Below are 19,525 nucleotides of genomic sequence, written 5' to 3'. Positions count from 1 at the left end.
GATGTTTTCAATGAGGAGACTCTCAGTTACATACCAAATGCGCAGTTTTTCCTGAAAGCGTCTGTGTATAGGAGAAATCGTTCCGTTTTCTACATTGCGTCTGGCTACCGAAACGAACCGAAAATTCAGTCACCTACAACGTAAAACTTTTTCCGGATTAACTACATAATATCGACCGAAACATGGCAAACGTTGTTTGGAATCAATCCTCAAGGTGTTTTTCACATATCTCTTCATTGATATGCAGTTCGTGGAAGCTTGCTTTCCTCTCTGTATCCCATGGAAAAATACTGGCAGCTGACTTTTGCGCACCAATTTTGGCGCAGGACACCGGGCGGACACGTGGTAAATGTGGTCTCTTATGGTCAATCTTCCAATGATCTGCCTACAAATACGTCACAATGCTGCAGACACCTTGGGGAAATGACAGAAAGGGCAGGCTCATTCCTCTAGCATTCACAGCCATATAAGGAGACAATGGAAAACAGAGCCTCAAAAATCCTGCTCATTTCCTGGATGCCGTCTCATCTTGGTTTTGCCTGAAGCTCACGTTCTAGGGCACGCACAGAAAATATCTTGGTAGTTCTGGACACGTCAGAGTGTTTTCTTTCGAAAGCTATCAATTATATGCATAGTCGAGCATCTTTTTGTGACAAAATATCTTGTTTAAAACGGGAACGTTTTTCACCCAAAAATGAAATAGCGCCCCCAGAGCATCAACAGGTTAAACAATTTAAAGGAAATGCTACCAAATGCTAATTCATTGTATGTAAACTTCTGACCCACTGGGAACGTGATGAAAGAAATAAAAGCTGAATTAAATCACTCTACTATTATTCTGACATTAAACATTCTTCAAATAAAGTGGTGATCCTAACTAACGTAAAACAGGGAATTTTTACTTTCAATTAAATGTCAGGAATTGTGAAACTGAGTTTAAATGTATGTAAACTTCCGACTTCAACTGTATCTCCCAATAGGGCTCCTCCAATTACTAATTATCATCACTGTCAGTGTGAATGATGATCATGCTCCTCGCTGGACTAATTGTAGCACTAGTAATGATATCCATCATTTAATTAAGGATTACTTGGATCTCCGCTTCCTTCTAGATTCAATGTATTAGCTCTGAATGGCTCTTGGTGCCTCTCCTGTTATTTCTAGAGTACCATGCAGTGTTGAAGTAATGTAATGTCAATGTCCTCTCTGGGAGTCCCCAGAGAAAATGAATGGTACAAAATGCCAATCCACTATGACTGACTTCAGATTTCCCTGTGTCAATGAATAAATATGTTTCATACAAATCCTGCACCACTTTGTTGCAATTCTTTGCTTTGAATGTTGAACTTTCTTTTAAGCAATTGTTAAATAATGCATTTTTGGGGTATTTACCTGCGTTTGTGGTTGGGAAGTTGGCTGTGGTCATTTTCAGTGTGAAACCGTGTCCTGTTCAAAAGGGAAACACCAGAATAGAGGCAGGAAACAGAGAGGTGAACACCCTTCTATCACAACACACTGGCTTCTATAGAGGTCCATTACTTCCATAGCAGCCAATCACACCACTTCCCTGATGAGCCTAATGTCAGGATATCCTGATGGGCCGTCCGATCAGCATTGATCCTCCAACCACTTTTACCTATGCTGTATGCGTAAGTGGCACTCTGAAGTGTGACTCATCTATTTAGTTTAAACTGATTGCTGTTTGATTGCTTTAGGTCAATCAATAACGGATCTATGTGATCAATGTCATTGAATATCCACATTGCACTTTTCTTAAGCTTGCATTTCATGTCCTGGCGTCGAGTTCTTACAACCAAATCCATGCCCCTGTTCCATAACGGCAGGGTAAAATGTGCCAGTAACACCTATTGAACCATCATACGTTGTTTGGCATTTATCCTAATGCATAAGGAATACATATCTACAGTGCTTTGCACCAAAAAGTGAATCTGATATGACAACGTGAGGTATTCTAAAGGATTTGAACATCCCTAAACAAGGCATACTGTAACACACCCGGGTCCTCTGCCTGAGACTGAGGTGGCTACGTTACTGCCTGCAGTGAAAGAAAGATGCAAGAAAATCCCCTCCATTTTATAGTCTTCACTAGGGTTGCACATTTTGGGGAATATTCAGAGGTGGAAACTTTCCGTGGGAATATATGGGAATTAATATTAATACCATTTAAATGTAGATGTGTTTTGCATTGGATATATTTACCATATCATGTGGAGACAAACATAAACCTTTTACCTTATCATTAGTAGACATAATTGCAAGTGATTAAATCCTTCCAATAGATACAAAACAAATAATGTAGTTATGAATTGAACTTTAATTAAATGAGTTGACTCGTCACGTGATGATTTCACTGAACAACAAAAGGGAATATTGAATGATCCCCAATAATCCATCGCATCTCCCAAAAATGTTTTCAACATATGTCTGTAAAATTATAGTCTAGAAACTAAAGCGTCTAAAGCTTTGGTTGTCTTCCTCTCAGGCTTCCATGTCTTCTCCCTGGACCTCCTCAATGTCCACCTCTTGAACATCAGCCTCTGAGGCCTCATCTTCACTGTCAATTTCCAACCTGGCTGAGGATGGCTATTTGTCAAGCTCAAAAAGCCTCAAATTTGACTGGAGGGCCATACATTTTTCAACCCTTGTGTTGGTCAGCCTCTTGCGTGCTTTGTGTGTGTGTGTGTTCCCAAACAAGGACCCGTTGCGCTCTTAGGCGGCTGATATTGGTGGGATTTGGAGGATGATGGAGGCAGCAGGGGAAAGAGCCTCAGATCCACAGTCCCTTCCACCTGGTGGCTGATGAGATATGTTGGCCCGATTGCCATATGGCATCTCCATCCCAAAGCCCTTGCTTGGAAGTGTACTTCGCCAGACTGCCAAGAACCTTGCCCTCACCCAGGCCAAGGTTGCGATACACTGTCGTGATGACACCATAGGCCTTGTTGATCTCTGCACCAGACAGGATGCTTTTGCCAGTATACTTGGGGTTCAACATGTACGCTGCGGCATGTATGGACTTCAGGCAGAAGTCTTCACGCTTTTTGATGTATTTCAGAACTGCAGTTTCCTCTGCTTGGAGCAACTGTGAAGTGGGCAGGGCAGTATGGATTTCTTCTCTTACATCTACAAGCAGAGTCTGGACATCAGACAGGATGGCATTGTCGCCCTCAATCCGTTCAATGGTTACTGCTATAGGTTTCAGGCTGCTTTTCCACTCTCTCCCAAAATACATCATCCAGGAGGATCCTCTTGATGGGCCTGTCCATATCGGCAGACTGTGATATGGCCATTTCTTGGAGAGACTCCTTCCCCTCCAGAAGATTTTCAAACATGATGACTACACCACCCCAACGGTTGTTGCTGGGCAGCTTCAATGTGGTGCTCTTATTCTTCTCACTATTCTTGGTGAGGTAGATTGCTGCTATAACGTGATGACCCTTCACTTACCTCAGCATTTCCTTGGCTCTCTTGTAGTGTATCCATTGTTTTCAGTGCCATGATGTCCTTGAGGAGCAGATTCAATGCATGAGCACCACAGCCAATGTGTGTGATGTGAGGGTAGGACTCCTCCACTTTTAGACCAAGCAGCCTTCATGTTCGCAGCATTGTCTGTCACCGGTGCAAATATCTTTTGTGGTCCAAGGTCATTAATGACTGCCTTCAGCTCATCTGCAATGTAGAGACCGGTATGTCTGTTGTCTCTTGTGTTTGTTCTCTTGTAGAATACTGGTTGAGAGGTGGAGATGATGTAGTTAATTATTCCTTGCCCACAAACATTCAACCACCCATCAGAGATGATTGCAATAGTCTGCTTTCTATGATTTGCTTGACCTTCACTTGAACTCTGCATCCAGCAAATGAGCAGATAAAGCATGTCTGGTTGTAGGGGTGTATACTGGGTGAAGAACATTCAGAAATCTCTTCCAATACACATTGACTGTGAGCATCAGAGGTGAACCAGTTGCATACACAGCTCGAGAAAGACATTCATCAGCATTTCTCTGACTACGTTCCTCCATTGAGTAAAAACAACTTCTGATTCCAGGAGGACCATGAGCTGTTGCTATTGATAAGGTGTCTGATTCATCATTTTCACCTCGAATAGAAGTAGAGGGACTTTTGCTTATTGTGAGCTTTGAGGAAACTTTATGCACTTGGCCAGATAATTCTGCATCTTTGTTGCTTTCTTCACATATGATTTGGCACAGTATTTGCAAGTGTACACAGCTTTTCCTTCTATATTAGCTGCACTGAAATGTCTCCACACATCAGATGGTGTCCGTGGCATTTTCCTGTAAAGATTTGAAAAATATGAGTAAAAAAACAAAAACAAATATACAATTCCATGTACAGAAATAGTTAAGCAGTTAGATTAAAACTTCTTGGCGCATTGATCCCTTCAGCGGGATCATTTTCATCAACATCCGCGGAATTGCAGAGTGCCAAATTCTAATTAAAAATAATTAATTTTCATGAAATCACAAGTACAATATAGCAAAACACAGCTTAGCTTGTTAATCCACCTTGTCAGATTTCAAAAAAGCTTTACAGCAAAAGCTATCCAAGCGTTTGTTAGGACATCTCTCTCAGCAGACAAAACATTACAAACCGCTAGCAGCAAAGTAGAATGGTCACGAAAGTAAAAAAAGCAATACAATTAATCGCTTACCTTTGATCTTCGGATGTTTGCACTCACGAGACTCCCAGTTACACCATACTTGTTCCTTTTGTTCGATTAAAGATGATTTTTATATCCAAAATACCTCCATTTAGTTGGCGCGTTTTGTTCAGAAATCCACAGGCTCGAGCGGTCACGACGGGGCAGACAAATTCCAAATAGTATCTGTAAAGTTCGTAGAAACGTCAAACGTTTTTTATAATCAATCCTCAGGTTGTTTTTACAATAAACAATCGATAATATTTCAACCGGACCGTAGCTTTTTCAATAGGAGAGAGAGAAAAAATGTTTGCTCCAAGTAATTGCGCATGCAAAACTCTGGCACCCAGCCATACAATGAAGTGATGTGATCTTTCTCGCTCATTTTTCAGAATAAAAGCGTGAAACTGTCTAAAGACTGTTCACACCATGTTTAAGCCATAGAGAAAGGAATCTGGTTGATATCCCTTTAAATGGACGGAAGGCATGCAATGGAACAGAGGTTTCAGGAAGAACAGCACTTCCTGGTTGGATTGTCCTCTGGTTTTTACCTGCAATATCAGTCCTGTTATACTCACAGACAATATTTTGACAGTTTTGGAAACTTTAGTGTTTTCTATCCTAATCTGACAATTATATGCATTGTCTAGATTCTGGGCCTGAGAAATAGGCAGTTTAGTTTTGGATAATTTTTTCATTCAAACATCAAAATACTACCCCTTACACTCAAGAGGTTAAACCTGATGGGGCTACGGGTTCCCAACTGGGAACCCCCCCTCCCCCTTCAGCCCACAACGGTGGCGCAGGGAAAGCAAAAATATTCTTAAAAATATTTAACCTCCACACATTAACAAGTCCAATAGCTTAAATGAAAGATAAACACCTTGTTCATCTACCCAGCATGTCAGAATTTTAAAATGTTTTACAGCGAAAACATAGCACATATTTATGTTAAACCACCACTAGGGAAACATACAATATGTAGCCACATGGCTATGCAAATTAGCACAATCACAAACGCAGGATTAAAAGAAAAATAATTCACTAACCTTTTGAAAATCTTCATCAGATGACAGTAATAGCACATGTTACACAGTACATTTATGTTTTTTTCAATAATATGCAACTTATATCCATAAATCTCCATTTACATTGAGCCATGTTCAAAAAATGCAGCAGAAATGACCGGAGAAATTATAAATATCTCCAGCAGCTAACGCCAGATAACAGCAATAAACATCATAAACTTTGACTAAATATACATGTTCTACATATATTTAGAAAGATACACTTCTTCTTAATGCAAACGCTGTGTTACATTTATTTTTAACGTTACAGAATTCGTTCACTATTCAATAATCTGAGACGGCGCTCAGCCATTAGCATTATTTCTCTACTATGTTGGATTCGACAAAAATACAATTTTATAACATAAATATTCCCTTACCTTTGATGGTCTTCGACAAGAATGTCGTGGAAGGAGTTATACTTACCTAATATAACGTTTGGTTGCAGTTGGTGTGTCTTTGTATTAGCAAAAGCTAACATCTTCAGGTGAATTACCCCAAAAAGGACTTCTGATCACGAAAATTGCGCATCAAAACTTCAAATTTACATATTATATGTCGACTAAACTGGTCAAACTAAATGCAGAATCAAGCTTTAGGATGTTTTTAACGTACAAAACAATTGGCGATTAAATCAAACGTAACGAACTCACTTCAACCAGTTTGGAAAAAAACGTCCGTTTTTCCAGAGCGCGCTCCTGAAAACTCGTGACACCTCAGTATTTGGCCCACGAAGCAGTCAAAGCTCGTGCTATTTTCTCCGTTGCACCGTCTCACTGTAAGACGGGAGTGCGCTGAAGAGATAGAAACTGTTCCCAGAGCCATAGCTGGTTGGCAAGGGTGGGGGCGATGACGTCAAAGTTGGAGGAATTTTCTAAGGAGGGAGAGAGAGTTTGGGAGAATGGCTGCCCTGTGAGTTCTGCTTTACATACAGACATAATTCAAACGGTTTTAGAAGCTTTAGAGTGTTTTCTATTCAATAATAATTATTATATGCATATATTAGCAATTTTTGACAGTTTTTTTTTAGTTTACTTTGGGCACACAATTCATCCAAAAGGGGGCAGTATTTCCCATAGTCCCATCAGGTTGTAATAACCAAAAAAATCATGTATGTCACAAGAAATATATATTCACCCCACCCAGTGTTGTAATCAAAACTTATCAGAAAGCATATAGTCCTTGGCTCAGACAGTGTAGTAGTTTGGGCTCAATAGCATCTTATTAGTGTGCAAGGCTGTGCTGGCAGCAGGCAACATTTTCACAAGAATAAGAAAAGCAACCAAATTAAATCATTTACCTTTGAAGAACTTCAGATGCTTTCACTCAGGAGACTCCCAGTTAGATAGCAAATGTTCCTTTTTTCCAAAAATAATATTTTTGTAGGTGAAAAATGTCACGTTTATTCATCCTGCTTGGCTGAGAAATCGACAGAAAAATACTTCAACTATAATGCATTAGCATAACGCAACTTTTTCTATTCATGAAAATCACAAATGAAATGAAATAAATATATTCAAACACAAGCTTAGCCTTTTGTTAACAACACTGTCATCTCAGATTTTCAAAATATGCTTTTCAACCAAAGCTACACAAGCATTTGTGTAAGAGTATTGATAGTGTAGCATTCAGCAGGCAACATTTTCACAAAAACAAGAAAAGCATTCAAATAAAATTATTTACCTTTGAAGAACTGTGGATGTTTTCAATGAGACTCTCAGATAGCAAATGTTCATTTTTTTCCAAAAAGATTATTTGTGTAGGAGAAATCGCTCCGTTTTGTTCATCACTTTTGGCTAAGGAAAAAAGACATTCCTTCACTACAACGCAAAACGTTTTTCCAAATTAACTCCATAATATCGACAGAAACATGGCAAACGTTGTTTAGAATCATCCTCAAGGTGTTTTTCACATATCTATTCAATGATAAATCATTTGTGGCAGTTGGGTTTCTCCTCTGTAGCAAACTGAAAAGTACTGCAGCTGGAGATTACGCAATAATTGCAACGGAGGACACCAAGCGACCACCTGGTAAATGTAGTTTCTTATGGTCAATCTTCCAATGATATGCCTACAAATATGTCACAATGCTGCAGACACCTTGGGGAAAACGTGGAAAACGTAAGCTAACTACTAGCTCCTCCACAGCCATATAAGGAGTCATTGCCATGAGGCGGTTTCAAAAAATGCGGCACTTCCAAATTAGATTTTTATCTGTTTTTTTTCTGTAACATAAGTTCTGTGGCACTCACAGACAATATCTTTGCAGTTTTGGAAACGTCAGTGTTTTCTATCCAAAGCTGTCAATTATATGCATAGTTGAGCATCTTTTTGTGACATATCTTGTTTAAAACGGGAATGTTTTTCATCCAAAAATTAAAATAGCGCCCCCTATATCCAACTGGTTAACCCTGTTGTTGCTGACGCTATGGAGGAAAGGGGGAGAGAATGGGAACCAAAGAGAGAAATAACATGAGGTTTTGCTTGAAATCCAGTGTGTGGCAGTCCATTGCTATCACCACGCCGACATGCTCTCTTCCTCTCCTCCGGTCTGCTGGTTGTCATGGTAACCCCGTACCCGTCGACTCACCAGGTGTACCTGTCGTTGTTTCTCAGGGAACGCAGCCGCGACCACCACAAGTCACGCAGCAAGGATGGCAGCCGCTCGGAGAAGTCTGTCACCATCAACGCACCGCCAGCCGAACCACTGCTGGGAGACTCGTCTGTACTGGGGGAGGAGGTCCAGGTAGGCCAATCCCAGCCCACACAGCCCAGACAGGGAACAAACAACATTGCTGGAAACCCTCCAAATATGAACTTGACCTTTTTCTCTCATGACAACTCCTTAACTTTTACATTTCTGTATTCCTATGTTTTTTTCCCCTGATTTTGTATTTATTGTGCAATTCCTCATTTTGATGGTAATTTAATCATAAAGGCACAAGCACATACAGTATGCACCGGTGGACAGCTCAGCTCGCGTGGCTGTTTATCAGTGCTTGTAGTTGGATTTATGGTAAACAACTTCTTTGTAATACAAATGTATAAATCCCCTCATGGGAGCGAGTCTATCTACTGTCCGGATAAGCCCTGTGCCTTTCTGGTTGAGCTGAGGACTTCACAGGCCTGATTGAGGCTTTCAGATTACACACAGTATGTTTATGTCCCTTTGTGTTGTACAGCAAGCTGATCAATGTGCACATAGTCTCTGGTGTTAAACACTGGGCACTCTGGCTTTAAGGGTTTCAGGCTTTGGCTGATAAAGTACTGCTGAAAGTGGGCTTTGAGTGCTAGGTCTGCTTGGCCCTTGAAGAGATGGAGGGAGGGATATAAAAATAGATGTTAACAGCAAGACAGACAGTTGGACAGATCCAGATATTATGGCTTATACACAGACTGGAGGACAAGAGATTTTGCCGTTCACGTGCAAATTCTATCTTCACTACAGTAGAGTATAGCCCAGGGCAACACTACCACTACCAGCCCTTCTCTCACCATTACAATAACCCTTACTGACCCACTTGACAAACTCCCTTCCTCGGGATGAACAAGACTTGTGCGCACGACACAGGGTGTGTATTTAGTACTGTTCATGTATGTACGCACGTGTGTGTGTGTGTGATATATTAAGCGCCTCAACAGGATTTGCCAGCGAACAGCAGTACTCACTCAGTATATGTGTTCATGTTGTGGCCCAGCCTGCCTGCGGTAATGCTGACGGGCATACTATAGTCATCAGTCAGAACAATACAGGCTCTCTGGGAATCTCCTCAGAGATGGAGAGGAGCTGCTGTGTTAAAAGCTATGCCCTGCCGGTCTCACAGTCCCCACAGTACAGGGCTGCGCTCATTACCACTCACTAAGGTGGCTAAGGCGGTGTGTGTAACATCTGTGCGGGGGGGAGGAGAGCAAGCAGAAGCCAATGCAACTCGGCTATAGCCAAGACTAGCTGATTTGTAGCAGTCTCCCATATCTATCTTGACTGGAGTAGCCTAGAGAAGCTAGCTAAGCTAGCCAACTATAGCTGGCTAGGCTAATTGAGGCCACATGCTATGCTTTCTCCCCAACCCCATTCAGATAAAACAACAGCCTACCTGTTGGTAGTTCGTTGTAACCTACCGCTTTTAATTCTGTTATTTTAATCCATCTTGCATTGCATTAGTGAAAGGCATAAACAAGCTACATACGCGAAGGCTACCGGTCTTTTTGTGGGTCGCGTCACAAAAACTACATTGAGAAGTTAGTTTTATTAAATGAATAATTTGAAATGTCATGGTATATCCTTGTATGTAGCATTGTCACATCACATGGATATTAACATTTTATTTAGTTTTTTTCAGTGTTAAAATAGGCCGATAATAATTTTTTGCTTGCTAAAATGAATTCTCGTACAAGTATTTGATTACTAACGTCCGTTAGTATTCGAATATTCAAGTAACCGTGCATATCCCCAGTACAGACCGGCTGCACAACTTTTTAAAAATGCATTTGACTGTCCTTTTGAATTTGGAAGTTTATTTTCTGGAAATATGTATCCAAACATACTCACATGCTTTTCACCTTGTGTAATTGGTTAGTGTGTGTGTGTCTGGGGGTTGCCTGTAGCGCTGTGTATGTGTGAGTATTTTCTATGTTTTGACACTGTGTGTGTATGTACTGTGTGGTGTCTTTGACACAGTGTGTGAGCCCAGATGCAGGAGCTGTGTTTGTCAGGAGGGTGCCAGCCCTCAGCAAGCTGTGACCTCTCAGTGTAGCTGTGTTACTCTGCTATAACCTGCCTTCCAGAAAGAACTGTGTGTGTCAGGGTGCATGTGTGTGTGACTGTGTGTGTTTCGGGTTGTTTGCCGTTGAGCTTGTCAGGAAAACTTGTTGTGTGACACAGTAAATACTTTATACGGTGTGTTTGGGTACAGTATTTGAATTGGCAAATCGGGGCGTTGGTCTCAATATGCTCCATTTTCTCATTTGCCTTGACAGTTTTATGAGCTTGCAGCTCTAGGTAATTCTGCAGTGATGTTTGAACAGAGCAGTTTGCTACAATATTGAACGGCTGCCATTGAGGGAACCAGTCCAAAGCTCCAGCCTCCAGGCTATGCTAGTGCGCTGACTCTCAACCCTCTCCAGTCGAGAGAACAGTAGCGGTCTCTATTCTTCTTGACTACTCGCATACACGTATGATACATTATATCAGTGTTGTAACGGTAGACCATAGATGTGGAATGGTGACTTCTGAAGTACTCATCTCGGGTATAAGAGTTGTGCATCTGAGGAATGCACTCTAGGTCCTTTCTGCTCCACCATTATGTGAAGTGGCACCCAGGAGAAACATGATATGTAAGAGCCAAGAAGCATTCTTTGAGAATGAACAGCCCTCCACCTCCCACCTCTCCTGCTGACACAGACAGAGGACTGTTTGAAAAGAGAAAGTGGATCTAACTTTATTTATAGTTCATGCGATGTCAATGAAATCAGATTCCTTAGAACCCAACAATTAGACATGGTACTTGTGTGTGTGTGTGTGTGTGACTCATTCCAGGCCTCCACCTCAAAGCTTGTTTGTGTTATGTAGGCTAATTCTGTTTTGTAAAGGCACATTACACAGTGTGCTGCACATGTACTCCCCAGTGCATGTGTTCACATCTGTGTGATGATCGTGTACTACCTGACCTCGGCTTTGAAGTGAATGAGAATCCGGCTTAGTGGCACAAAAAAAAACAAAGTTTTCGGCTGCCAATTGGTCTTTGTAGTAATTTACTGCAGTCAGAATCCAAAGGGGGACAGGCGTATGGGACATCAAACTCAACTCTGTCAGCCTCTGATCCCCCAACCCCATAATATGTGCACCTCTACATCCCCACCCCTGTCTACCCCCCTCTCTCCCTCCAGTTTAACTCTGCCCAATTAAAGCAGTGCCTGTCCTCTGAGATGGTTAGGTAAAGAGGTAACAACCGGACTACAGTGCATTTCTAAGCAGACTGCAGGTAGGTCTGTGTTGGGGAAGTACGAGGTACAGTAGTAGCGATGTCGGGACCTTGGATGCAGCACGGGGCTTGTTCTCATGTCTTTTTCCACACCCCCCATTGTTCCATGGTGAGTTAAGTCTGCTTCTTTACGAGTTGTGGTCTCTTAAACAAAATTATTCCATGTTTCTGTGTGTTTTCTGCTCATGCAAGTTCCTTGCTCTGGCACGGTTTTCTTGGGGTTGAGGCGAGTTCTAGGCCATCTATGCAGGAGACAAGTGGTTGAAGACGTCTAGGGTTGCAAAGGGTCGGAAACTTTCCGGTAAGTTTCCGGAATTTTTCCAGAAATTGTCCATGGGTAGTTAATTTTGGGAATTTTGCTTAAATTCATTCAAAAAGTTAGCTTATAACAGTGAACTTTTTTTGTGGGATACACATATGGCAATTCTAGGTCTTGTGGCATATTTTGGTTAAACTATCCCCAATTCAAAGCCAACCTCTGCATACAGCTGATTCTCAAGACCTTGCACACTAATGAGATGCTTTTGAGCCCACACTACTACACTGTCTGAGCCATGGACTACATGCTTTCTGGTAAGTTTTGATTCCAATACTGGGTGGGGTGAATATATTTTATACGACATGCATTATTTTTTGTTAACTAGTAAATAGTAGCCTACTGCAAAGTGTGTTTAAATAATTTCTAGTTCGTTTTGGGGTTTTAGCTTGCTTGAGCCTGCTAACTGAGTGTTAATTCACCTGTTTCCATACATGTTTCATTTTAAAACATTTATCTTACAAAGGAGTTGTTTCATCTAACTGCTTAACTATTTATCTCTACATGGAATTGCATTTGGGGTTTCTTACTCATTTGTTTCATTTTAAAACATTTGTCTTACAAAGGAGTTGTTTCATCTAACTGCTTAACTATTTATCTCTACATGGAATTGCATTTGGGCTTTCTTACTCATTTTTTTAAAGATCTTTACAGGAAAATGCCACGAGCACTATCTCATGTGTGGAGACATTTCACTGCTGCTAATTTAAAAGGAAAGCTGTGTACATTTGCAAATACTGTGCCAAATCATATGTGAAGAATGCAACAAAGATGCAGAATTATCTGGCCAAGTGCATAACGTTCCCTCAGCGCTCATAACAAGTAACCTCTGACCAAAGTCCCTCCACTTCTATTTGGGGTGAAAAATGATGAATTAGACACCTTATGGACAGCAACAGCTCATGGTCCTCCTAGAATCAGATGTTTTTTTTACTCAATGGAGTAACGTAGTCAGAAATACTGATGAATGTCTTGCTCGAGCTGTGTATGCAACTGGTTCACCTTTGATGCTCACAGGCAATGTGTATTGGAAGAGATTTCTGAATGTTCTTCACCCAGTATACACCCCTACAACCAGACATGCTTTATCTATTCTTTTGCTGGATGCAGAGTTCAAGTGAAGGTCAGGCAAATCATAGAGAATGCAGACTGTATTGCAATCATCTCTGATGGGTGGTTAAATGTTCGTGGGCAAGGAATAATTAACTACATCATCTCCACCCCTCAACCAGTATTCTACAAGAGCACAGACACAAGGAACAACAGATCCACCGGTCTCTACATTGCAGATGAGCTGAAGACAGTCATCAATGACCTTAGACCACAGAAGATATGCACTGGTGACAGACAATGCTGCGAACATGAAGGCTGCTTGGTCTAAAGTGGAGGAGTCCTACCCTCACATCACACACATTGGCTGTGCTGCTCATGCATTAAATCTGCTCCTCAAGGACATCATGGCACATGACACTACAAGAGAGCCAAGGAAATGGTTAGGTATGTGAAGGGTCATCAAGATATAGCAGCATTCTACCTCACCAAGAATAGTGAGAAGAATAAGAGCACCACATTGAACCTGCCCAGCAACACCCGTTGGTGTGGTGTTGTCAAACATGATGACAGTCTCTTGGAGGGGAAGGAGTCTCTCCAAGAAATGCCATATCACAGTCTGCCGATATGGACAGCCCCATCAAGAGGATCCTCCTGGATGATGTATTTTGGGAGAGAGTGGTAAGCATCCTGAAACTCCTGAAACCTATAGCGGTAGCCATTGCATGGATTGAGGGAGACAATGCCATCCCGTCTGATGTCCAGACTCTGCTTGCAGATGTAAGAGAAGAAATCCATACTGCCCTGCCCACTTCACTGTTGCTCCAAGCAGAGGAAACTGCAGTTCTGAAATACATCAAAAAGTGTTTAGACTTCTGCCTTGAAGCCCATACATGTCACAGCGTACATGTTGAACCCCACATATACTGGCAAAAACATCCTATCTGGTGCAGAGATCAACGAGGCCTATGGTGTCATCACGACAGTGTCTCGCCACCTTGGCCTGGATGAGAGCAAGGTTTCTTGGCAGTCTGGTGAAGTACACTTCCAAGCAAGGGCTTTGGGATGGAGATGCAATACGGCAGTTGTGGCAACAAAATCATTCAATCACAAAATCTATCAATGTATTTATTAAGCCCTTTTTACATCAGCCCATTTCACTAAGTGCTGTACAGAAACCCAGCCTGAAACCCCAAACAGCAAGCAATGTAGATGTAGAAGCACGGTGGTTAGGAAAAACTCCCTTGAAAGTCAGGAACTTAGGAAGAAACCTAGAGAGGAACCAGGCTCTGAGGGGTGGCCAGTCCTCTTCTGGCTGTGCCAGGTGGAGATTATAACAGAACATGGCCAAGATGTTCAAATGTTCATAGGTGACCAGCATGGTCAGATAATAATAATCACTGTGGTTGTAGAGGGTGCAACAGGACAGCACCTCAGGAGTAAATGTCAGTTGTCTTTTCATAGCCGATCATTCAGAGACAGCGGGTGCGGTAGAGAGTGAGTCCAAAACAGAAGGTCCGGGACAAGGTAGCACATCCGGTGAACAGGTCAGGGTTCCATAGCCCCAGGCAGAACAGTTGAAAGCATGACCAGGTGGACTGGGGATAGCATGAAGTCAGCAGGCCAGGTAGTCCTGAGGCATGGTCCTAGGGCTCAGGTCCTCAGAGAGAGAGAATAAGAGGGAGCGTACTTAAATTCTCACAGGACACAGGATAAGACAGGAGAAATACTCCAGATATATCTCATTAGCCACCTGGTGGAAGGGACTTTGTGGATCAGAGGCTCTTTCTCTGTTGCCTCAGATCTCAACTGGTCCTTGTTTGGGAACACACACACCAAAGCACACAACAGGCTGACCAACGCAAGGGTTGAATAATTGGTGGCCACCTGGGAAATTGAGTCTTTTTGAGCCTGACAAATAGCCATCCTCAGCAAGGTTGGAAATTGACAGTGAAGATGAGGCCTCAGAGTCTGATGTTCAAGAGGTGGACATTGAGGAGGTCCAGGGAGAAGACATGGAAGCCTGAGAGGAAGACAACCAAAGCTTTAGTTTCTAGATTATCATTTTCAGATGTATGTTGAAAATATTTTTGGGAGATGCGATGGATCATTGGGGATTATTCAATATTCCCTTTTGTTGTTCAGTGAAATCATCCCATGTGACGAGTCAACTCATTTAATTAAAGTTCAATTCATAACATTTTATTTCTATTGGAAGGATTTAATAATTTGCAATTATGTCTACTTATAAAGAAAACTGGTTATGTTTCTGTCTCCCTTATGATATGGTATTTAAATCCAATGCAAAAACATCTACAATTAATTCCCATATATTTCCTTTAATTCCTGTTAATTCCCATGGAAATGTTCCACCTCTGAATATTCCCCAAAATGTGCAACCCTAATGATGTCGCTTCTTCACACAGGAAGTGAGTTACTTTGTCCACTCCAGTCCTTTTGGACTGTTTTACTTGAATCTGAAGAGTTTCTATGTTTATTTTAAGGACGTCTCCGTCTTTTAGTAGCAAGGGGTCTTCTAACGTTGGTGTGACTGTGTGGTTGTATTGTCATCCTACATAGAGGCTGCTAAAACCCTGCAATCCAATGTCTATGAACAGTTCATCCGTACAAAGACTGTCATCGTCACTGTGTGTTCATTTGTTGGCCCAAACCGCCCAGATCCCTCATCAGGCCCTTTGCTGACGAGGGATCAGGGAAGTCGTAACACCATCACTGCAGTGCTCAGTGGCTCAGAAGGAATGGACAGAGTGGTTTTCACTGGAGCAAAGATGAGCAGAGAGAGAATGAGAGAAGTTGCCCCAGGGAAGTGAAGGAATAGAAAAGAGCGTTTAAAGATGGGTGGCAGGCAGGAGCCCTCTGAGCCTAATTGGTTTATTATTTTGTTTGCTCTCTCTCTCTCTGGGGGCATGGTTGTTTGTTTAATGGACCCCCCCCTTCATCCTCCACTGGCCCTTTCACCCCCCCCCCCCCATCTCGCTGCTATTAGGACATCCCATGTGATGTCTCTCTGTCTCTGTGTTTGAGTGTGATGCTTTTCAAAGCCTGTACTTAAACCCAGAGACACACAGCCCATACAGTATAATCTCTCTTGGGAGTGATGGAGATCTAGTGGTGAGGCTGCAGCAGTGTAGGTTGTCTCCGAGTGGAGAGATGCACGAGCTGGATCTCTATGGCCAAGCTTCTCCCTGTCCTGGCCGGGCGACGCTGTTACATGTTAAAGTTTGCCGTGTCAACATGAGCTCTCCGCTTTGATGGAGACTGTCGAGGTGGTGATGGTGGTGGAGACCTCCAAGGAAGAGGAAGACTCCAACTCTCCACCTGGGGACACTCCTGCTCTCAGCCCTGGGCCATGCACAGAGTCAGGCCAGGTAAGACACAGTAACCACGGACTGTGTGTTGGATGGCCAAGGGCTGTAACAGGTCCTTCTATATAAGTGGATATTTGAGGTCTGGATCCAAGGAGTTGACATGCATGCAACTGGCAAGCCATTCGTGTTCAAGTAGTGTGCGTGCATTTGTTAAATACAGAGAGAGAGTGTTTTTGGTGTAGCTGTTGTTGTCTGTGAGACCACTGTTTTAGAAGTGATTTAAAAATGGCCATCTTTTTGGAGGGAGAAATCTGCTCTGTGATGATGGCGGTGATGACAAAGCTGGAATCTTATGGTCATTTTACATGAATTTCAAAATGAGCCGCATCTCACAATGTGATAGGAGGGTTAGAGGACAAGTGTTTAGTTTAAATAGAAGTCATCATTTTACCTGGAGAACTCCTATTTATCCCTACGGACTCTTTCTGGCAGTCTGAACTCTCACCTTGTTCCTGACTGTTCCACCTACTTCCTCCATGTTCGTGTAGAACATTGCTACTGCCCACCTTCTCTGTCTTGACATGTAATTGGCAGCTTTGTTTGCTTTGCATTGCTTGTCACGTCTGTGGTTGGGGCTGAATGTTAACAGCTTCTAGGAATGTCCCCTGTACGTTGCTATATTTACAGAACCACACACCACTCATTTCCCGGGAGTCTGTTGAGTGCTTATGCTCCGTCTCTGAGCAAAGGGCCCTGTTTGATCTACCCCACAGACCACAGCAGCACACAGCCCTTTTTATGGACATGTGATTTAACATTGGAGACAATAGCTTGTATTTATAGTCACGCATAGTGTTACTGTATTTCACTTAATTTGTATGTGGAGAAAGATTCCCACCGGTGACACGTTAGTAACACACACACACACACACACACACACACACTGAATGGTTGGCAACATTAATATTTCTACACTTTGGTTTGAGTGGGAAGTGGGGATAAACCTACTCAGTTGCACAACTGAATGCATTCAACCAAAATGTCTTCTGCATTTATACCCAACCCCTCTGAATCAGAGAGGCTGCCTTAACCGACGTCCAGGTCATCGGCGCCCGGGGAGCAGTTGGTGTTAGGGGGTTAACTGCCTTGCTCAAGGGTAAAACGACAGATTTATTTCACCTTGCCCGGCTCAGGGATTCTAACCAGTGACCTTTCGGTTATTGGCCCAACACTCTTAGCTGCTAGGCTGCCTAGCGTGTGTATAGATTGGGTAGATGTCTTATTGCCCGGTTTCTCAGCACTCAGAATGTTTGTTTTTAGGCACCTCTGTCTTTCTGTCTGTCTTTGTCTCTGTCACTCCTTCAGTCTGTTTAGATTTCACAGGAGTGCTCATTGCCATTGGGATGTCAGTGTTGCTTACTCCCCTCTATCCAGTGTACTCTCTTTACCGTCTCCCCTCTCCTCTCCCCTCTTTCTGAATGCGTATCAGCGTGTGGGAGAGAACATGTCAAATTGGGTGTTTCAATGGCTATTCAGCTGACTTTTCACTGTATAACCCCTCCCCCACCACCATAGAGGTGTTGGTGAATCACCGCAGGTTTCTGATTAGGGTGGATGTTGTGGATAGGCCTGAGAGGTGTGTGTGTGTGTGGGGGATGTAATACTCTACAATCCCTCTCCCTTCTCTCTCATTCACCTTTTCTCCTGTCTCCCTTCGGCTCTCCTCTCTCGCTATTTTGTCTGTGATGGTGAATGTGTTGAATGGTAGTGGTGCCAGCAAGGTGCAGGCATCTCTCTCTGCTTTTAGCAGCGCCCTGATGATTCTCTAGTCCTATCAGGAGATTTGGGTCAGTGTTATACTCAGGCAAGCTCAGGGAAACCCAAGGCAGGCAAGGGTCCAAACTTCTCCATCCAAAATTGCCAAACTCTATATAAAGCCAGCCCTGGTTGGTACGGGACAACCAATGGAAAACCCTTAATGGAGTGTTTCTCTAGAAACACTTCATCAAAATGAGATGATTGATTTAAAATGGGATTCTATTCTTAAAGCCATCTCTCTGTCTGTCTCTCTCAATTCAATTCAAGGGTTTTATTGGCATGGGAAACATGTGTTAACATTGCCAAAGCAAGTAAGGTAGATAATATATAAAGTGAATATATAGATAAATAGATATCTATCCATCTATCCATCTATCAATAAACAATAAAAATTAACAGTAAACATCACACATACAAAAGTTTCAAAACAATAAAGACATTACAATGTCATATTATATATATATATATATATATATACATACATACAGTGTTTTAACAATGTACAAATGGTAAAGGACACAATATAAAATAAATAAGCATAGATATGGGTTGTATTTACAATGGTGTGTGTTCTTCACTGGTTGCCCTTTTCTCGTGGCAACAGGTCACAAATCTTGCTGCTCTGATGGCACACTGTGGAATTTCACCCAGTAGATATGAGAGTTTTTCAAAATTGGATTTGTTTTCGAATAATTTGTGGATCTGTGTAATCTGAGGGAAATATGTCTCTCTAATATGGTCATACATTGGGCAGGAGGTTAGGAAGTGCAGCTCAGTTTCCACCTCATTTTGTGGGCAGTGAGCACAGCCTGTCTTCTCTTGAGAGCCATGTCTGCCTACGGCGGCCTTTCTCAATAGCAAGGCTATGCTCACTGAGTCTGTACATAGTCAAAGCTTTCCTTAATTTTGGGTCAGTCACAGTGGTCAGGTATTCTGCCGCTGTGTACTCTCTGTGTAGGGCCAAATAGCATTCTAGTTTGCTCTGTTTTTTTGTTAATTCTTTCCAATGTGTCAAGTAATTATCTTTTTGTTTTCTCATGATTTGGTTGGGTCTAATTGTGCTGCTGTCCTGGGGCTCTGTAGGGTGTGTTTGTGTTTGTGAACAGAGCCCCAGGACCAGCTTGCTTAGGGGACTCTTCTCCAGGTTCATCTCTCTGTAGGTGATGGCTTTGTTGTGGAAGGTTTGGGATTCACTTCCTTTTAGGTGGTTATAGAATTTAACGGCTCTTTTCTGGATTTTGATAATTAGTGGGTATCGGCCTAATTCTGCTCTGCATGCATTATTT

At 42.3% G+C, this 19,525-nt stretch overlaps 1 protein-coding gene across 1 annotated transcript in view; it reads left to right on the top strand.

The window, feature by feature from the left end:
• Window positions 1-19,525, top strand: part of LOC135542630 (vang-like protein 1) — a 51,457-nt gene that overhangs the window by 13,694 nt on the left and 18,238 nt on the right. Inside the window, 1 exon segment of the mRNA XM_064969738.1 lies at window positions 8,362-8,491. Coding sequence (XP_064825810.1) covers window positions 8,362-8,491 — 130 coding nt within the window.

This window comes from Oncorhynchus masou, chromosome 6 (genome assembly GCF_036934945.1).
Source record: "Oncorhynchus masou masou isolate Uvic2021 chromosome 6, UVic_Omas_1.1, whole genome shotgun sequence".
Lineage (NCBI taxonomy): Eukaryota > Metazoa > Chordata > Actinopteri > Salmoniformes > Salmonidae > Oncorhynchus > Oncorhynchus masou.
The sequence above is the reverse complement of the archived record's forward strand: the minus strand, read 5'-3'. Positions and strand labels throughout refer to the sequence as shown.